At 46.1% G+C, this 6,191-nt stretch overlaps 1 protein-coding gene across 1 annotated transcript in view; it reads left to right on the forward strand.

Annotated features, from left to right (window-relative positions):
- LOC137466381 (heat shock factor protein 4-like) overlaps positions 1–3,810 on the forward strand; it is a 65,071-nt gene extending 61,261 nt beyond the window's left edge. Inside the window, 1 exon segment of the mRNA XM_068178138.1 lies at positions 3,674–3,810. Coding sequence (XP_068034239.1) covers positions 3,674–3,794 — 121 coding nt within the window. The 3' untranslated portion in view covers positions 3,795–3,810.
- The last annotated feature ends 2,381 nt before the right edge of the window (positions 3,811–6,191 follow it).

Genomic DNA, 6,191 nt, shown 5'->3' on the forward strand with positions numbered 1-6,191 from the left:
GGATATCAGTGGGAACAGTGGGATATCAATGGGATCAGTGGGATATCAGTGGGAACAGTGGGATCAATGGGATCAATGGGAACAGTGGGATATCAGTGGGAACACTGGGATATCAATGGGATCAATGGGAACAGTGGGATCAATGGGATCAATGGGAACAGTGGGTTATCAATGGGAACCGTGGGATATCAATGGGATCAATGGGAACAGTGGGATATCAATGGGATAAGTGGGATCAATGGGAGCAGTGGGAACAGTGGGATATCAATGGGAACAGTGGGATATCAATGGGATCAATGGGAACAGTGGGATATCAATGGGAACAGTGGGATCAATGGGAGCAGTGGGAACAGTGGGATATCAATGGGAACAGTGGGATATCAATGGGATCAATGGGAACAGTGGGATATCAATGGGAACAGTGGGATATCAATGGGATCAATGGGAACAGTGGGATATCAATGGGAACAGTGGGATATCAATGGGATCAATGGGAACAGTGGGATCAATGGGATCAATGGGAACAGTGGGATATCAATGGGATCAATGGGAACAGTGGGATATCAATGGGATCAATGGGAACAGTGGGATATCAATGGGATCAATGGGAACAGTGGGATATCCATGGGATCAATGGGAACAGTGGGATATCAATGGGATCAATGGGAACAGTGGGATATCAATGGGAACAGTGGGATATCAGTGGGATAAGTGGGATATCAATGGGAACAGTGGGAACAGTGGGATATCAATGGGAACAGTGGGAACAGTGGGATATCAATGGGAACAGTGGGATATCAATGGGATCAATGGGAACAGTGGGATATCAATGGGAACAGTGGGATATCAATGGGAACACTGGGATATCAATGGGAACAGTGGGATATCAATGGGGTCAATGGGATAACTGGGAACAATGGGATCAATGGGAACAGTGGGATATCAATGGGATAAGTGGGATCAATGGGATCAATAGGAATTGGGGACACATCCCAGTCCCTTTCCAGGAATTCTGGAGGATTTGGGGTTTCCAGGGTTTGGGGTTTCCAGGATTTGGGGATTTCTGGTTTGGGGGGATTCTGGTCTAGGGGATTCCTGGATTTCGGATTTTCCTGCATTTGGGGTTTCCTGGATTTGGGGTTTCCAGGATTTGGAGGATTCCTGGATTTGGAATTTTCCTGGATTTGGGATTTCCTTGTTTATGGATTTCCTGGATTTGGGATTTTCCTGGATTTGGGGTTTCCAGGATTTGGGATTTCCTGGATTTGGGGTCTCCTGGATTTGGGGTTTCCAGGATTTGGGATTTCCTGGATTTGGGATTTTCCTGGATTTGGCATTTCCAGGATTTCTGGGTATTCTGGTTTAGGAGATTCCTGGGTTTAGGATTTTCCTGGGTTTGGGATTTCTTGGATTTGGGGTTTCATGGATTTGGAGTTTCCTGGGTTTGGGTTTTCCTGGATTTGGGATGTCCTGGATTTGGGGTTTCCTGGAATTAGGGTTTCCAGGATTTGGGGGGATTCTGGTTTAGGAGATTCCTGGATTTGGGATTTTCCTGGATTTGGGATTTCCTGGGTTTGGGATTTCATGGATTTGGAGTTTCCTGGGATTGGGTTTTCCAGGATTTGGGATTTCCTGGATTTGGGATTTCATGCACTTGGGATTTCCTGGATTTGGGTTTTCCTGGATTTGGGATTTCATGAATCTGGGGGGTTTCCTGGATTTGGGGTTTCCAGGATTTGGGATTTTCCTGGATTTGGCATTTCCAGGATTTGGGGGGATTCTGCTTTAGGTGATTTCTAGATTTGGGGTTTTCCTGGATTTGGGATTTCCTGGATTTGGGGTTTTCCAGGATTTGGGGGGATTCTGGTTTAGGTGATTCCTGGATTTGGGATTTTCCTGGATTTGGGATTTCATGGATTTGGAGTTTCCTGGGTTTGTGTTTTCCAGGATTTGGGATTTCTTGGATTTGGGATTTCCTGGATTTGGGATTTCATGCACTTGGGATTTCCTGGATTTGGGGTTTCCAGGATTTGTGGTTTCCTGGATTTGGGGGGATTCTGGTTTAGGAGATTCCTGGGTTTAGGATTTCTGGATTTGGGGTTTTCCTGGATTTGGGATTTCATTAATCTGGGGTGTTTCCTGGATTTGGGGTTTCCAGGATTTGGGATTTTCCTGGATTTGGCATTTCCAGGTTTTGGGGGGATTCTGCTTTAGGGGATTTCCGGATTTGGGGTTTTCCTGGATTTGGGATTTCCTGGATTTGGGGTTTCCTGGATTTGGGGTTTCCAGGATTTGGGGTTTTCCAGGATTTGGGGGGATTCTGGTTTAGGTGATTCCTGGATTTGGGATTTCATTAATCTGGGGGTTTCCTGGATTTGGGGTTTCCAGGATTTGGGGTTTCCTGGAATTAGGGTTTCCAGGATTTGGGGGGATTCTGGTTTAGTTGATTCCTGGATTTGGGATTTCTTGGATTTGGGATTTCCTGGATTTGGGATTTCCTGGATTTGGGATTTCATGCACTTGGGATTTCCTGGATTTGGGGTTTCCAGGATTTGTGGTTTCCTGGATTTGGGGGGATTCTGGTTTAGGAGATTCCTGGGTTTAGGATTTCTGGATTTGGGGTTTTCCTGGATTTGGGATTTCATTAATCTGGGGTGTTTCCTGGATTTGGGGTTTCCAGGATTTGGGATTTTCCTGGATTTGGCATTTCCAGGTTTTGGGGGGATTCTGCTTTAGGTGATTTCTGGATTTGGGGTTTTCCTGGATTTGGGGTTTTCCTGGATTTGGGGTTTCCTGGATTGGAAGGATTCCTGGATTTGGGGTTTTCCAGGATTTGGGGGGATTCTGGTTTAGGGGATTCCTGGATTTGGGATTTTCCTGGATTTGGGATTTTCCTGGATTTGGGATTTCCTGCATTTGGGGTTTCCAGGATTTGGGGTTTCCAGGATTTGGCGGATTCCTGGATTTGGGATTTCCTGGATTTGGGGTTTCCAGGATTTGGGGGGGGATTCTGGTTTAGGGGATTCCTGGATTTGGGATTTTCCTGGATTTGGGAATTCCTGGATTTGGGGTTTCCAGGATTTGGGGTTTCCAGGATTTGGCAGATTCCTGGATTTGGGATTTTCCTGGATTTGGGGTTTCCTGGGTTTGGGGTTGCCTGGATTTGGGATTTCTTGGATTTGGGGTTTCTTGGATTTGGGGTTTCCTGGGTTTGGGGTTTCCTGGATTTTCCCCATTTCCCATGGAATATTTTCCCATTTCCCTGGAATATTTTCCACATTTCCCCTGGAATATTTTCCCCATTTCCCATGCAATATTCTCCCATTTCCCCATGGAATTTTCCCCTCCATTTCCCTGGATTTCATTCCCATTTCCCATGGAATTTTCCCCATTTCCCATGGAATATTTTCCCCATGGAATTTCCCCCCCATTTTCCATGGAATTTTCCCTGGATTTCATTCCCATTTCCCATGGAATTTTCCCCATTCCCCATGGAATATTTCCCTATTTCCCATGGAATATTTTCCCAATCCCCATGGAAATTTCCCCCGCATTTCCCTGGATTTCATTCCCATTTCCCCTGGAATATTTTCCCCATTTCCCTGGAATATTTTCCCCCTTTTCTCGTGGAATTCCCGCCCCGTTTTTCATGGAATTCTGTGTTCCCTGGCAGTGAGAACGAGGCTCTGTGGCGGGAGGTGGCCAGCCTGCGCCAGAAGCACGCGCAGCAGCAGAAGGTCGTCAACAAGGTAATTCCCAAATTCCTGGGGAAATTCCCACATTTCCCAGGGTAATTCCCAAATTTCCCGGAGTAATTCCCAAATTTCCCGGGGAAATTCCCACATTTCCCAGGGTAATTCCCAAATTTCCTGGAGTAATTCCCAAATTTCCTGGGGAAATTCCCACATTTCCCAGGGTAATTCCAAATTTCCCGGAGTAATTCCCAAATTTCCTGGAGTAATTCCCAAATTTCCTGGGGAAATTCCCAAATTTCCCAGGGTAATTCCCAAATTTCCTGGGGAAATTCCCACATTTCCCGGGGTAATTCCCACGTTTCCCGGGGTTAATTCCCAAATTTCCCGGGGTAATTCCCACGTTTCCCGGGGTAATTCCCAAATTTCCCGGGGTAATTCCCACATTTCCCGGGGTAATTCCCAATTTCCCGGGGTAATTCCCACATTTCCAGGGGTAATTCCCAAATTTCCTGGAGTAATTCCCAAATTTCCCGGGGTAATTCCCCAATTTCTGGGGGTAATTCCCAAATTTCCCGGGGAAATTCCCACATTTCCCGGGGTAATTCCCACATTTCCCAGGGTAATTCCCAAATTTCTGGGGGTAATTCCCCAATTTCTGGGGGTAATTCCCACATTTCCAGAGCCCACTCCCCAATTTCTGGGAGAATTCCCGTTTTTCCGGGGGTAATTCCCCAATTTCCAGGGGTAATTCCCAAATTTCTGGGGAAATTCCCACGTTTCCCGGGGTAATTCCCACATTTCCAGGGGTAATTCCCAAATTTCCTGGAGTAATTCCCAAATTTCCGGGGTAATTCCCCAATTTCCAGGGGTAATTCCCCAATTTCTGGGGGTAATTCCCAAAATTCCCAGGGTAATTCCCACATTTCCAGAGCCCACTCCCCAATTTCTGGGAAAATTCCCGTTTTTCTGGGAGTAATTCCCAAATTTCCAGGGGTAATTCCCAAATTTCCCAGGTAATTCCCATATTTCCCGGGGTAATTCCCAAATTTCCTGGGGTAATTCCCCAATTTCTGGGGGTAATTCCCAAAATTCCTGGGGTAATTCCCACATTTCCAGAGCCCACTCCCCAATTTCTGGGAGAATTCCCGTTTTTCCGGGTGTAATTCCTCAATTTCCAGGGGTAATTCCCAAATTTCCTGGGGAAATTCCCAAATTTCCCAGGGTAATTCCCAAATTTCCTGGGGAAATTCCCACATTTCCCGGGGTAATTCCCAAATTTCCTGGGGTAATTCCCCACATTTCCGGGGATAATTCCCAAATTTCCTGGGGTAATTCCCAAATTTCCTGGGGTAATTCCCAAATTTCCCGGGGTAATTCCCACCTTTCCAGAGCCCATTCCCCAATTTCTGGGAGAATTCCCGTTTTTCCCCGGGGTAATTCCCAATTTCCTGGGGTAATTCCCAAATTTCCCGGGGTAAATTCCCAATTTCTGGGGGTAATTCCCCAAATTTCCAGGGGTAATTCCCAAATTTCCAGGGGTAATTCCCAAATTTCCAGGGGTAATATCCAAATTTCCAGGGCTAATTCCCAAATTTCCCAGAGCCCACTCCCCAATTTCTGGAGAATTCCCATTTTTCCGGTGGTAATTCCCAAATTTCCTGGGGTAATTCCCAAATTTCCAGGGGTAATTCCCACATTTCCCGAGGTAATTCCCAAATTTCCAGGGTTGATTCCCCAAATTTCCAGGGCTAATTCCCAAATTTCCAGAGCCCACTCCCAATTTCTGGGAGAATTCCCGTTTTTCCGGGTGTAATTTTCCAATTTCCCGGGGTAAGTCCCAAATTTCCCGAGTCCATTGCCCAGTTTCTGGGAAAATTCCCGTTTTTCGGGGTGTAATTCCCAAATTTCCAGGGGTAATTCCCAAATTTCTGGGGTAATTCCCACATTTCCAGAGCCCACTCCCCAATTTCTGGGAAAATTCCCGTTTTTTCTGGGAGTAATTCCCAAATTTCCGGGGGTAATTCCCAAATTTCCCGGGGTAATTCCCAAAATTCCCGGGGTAATTCCCAAATTTCCAGGGGTAATTCCCACATTTCCAGAGCCAATTCCCAAATTTTCCAGAGTAATTGCCAGTTTTTTCCAGGGGTAATTCCCAAATTTCCTTGGGAAATTCCCACACTTCCAGAGGTAATTCCCCAATTTCTGGGAAAATTCCTATTTTTCCCGGGGGTGATTCCCAAATTTCCTGGGGTAATTCCCACATTTCCGGGGAAATTCCCACTTTTCCTGAGGTAATTCCCCAATTTCAGGGGTAATTCCCAAATTTCCCGGGGAAATTGCCCGAATTCCCAGGTGTAATTCCCACTTTTCCTGAGGCAATTCCCCAATTTCCAGGGGTAATTCCCAAATTTCCGGGGAAATTCCCGAATTCCCAGTTGTAATTCCCACCTTTCCAGAGGAAATTCCCGAATTTCCCGGGGTAATTCCCCAATTTCC

Source organism: Anomalospiza imberbis, unplaced genomic scaffold, assembly GCF_031753505.1.
Source record: "Anomalospiza imberbis isolate Cuckoo-Finch-1a 21T00152 unplaced genomic scaffold, ASM3175350v1 scaffold_194, whole genome shotgun sequence".
NCBI lineage: Eukaryota > Metazoa > Chordata > Aves > Passeriformes > Viduidae > Anomalospiza > Anomalospiza imberbis.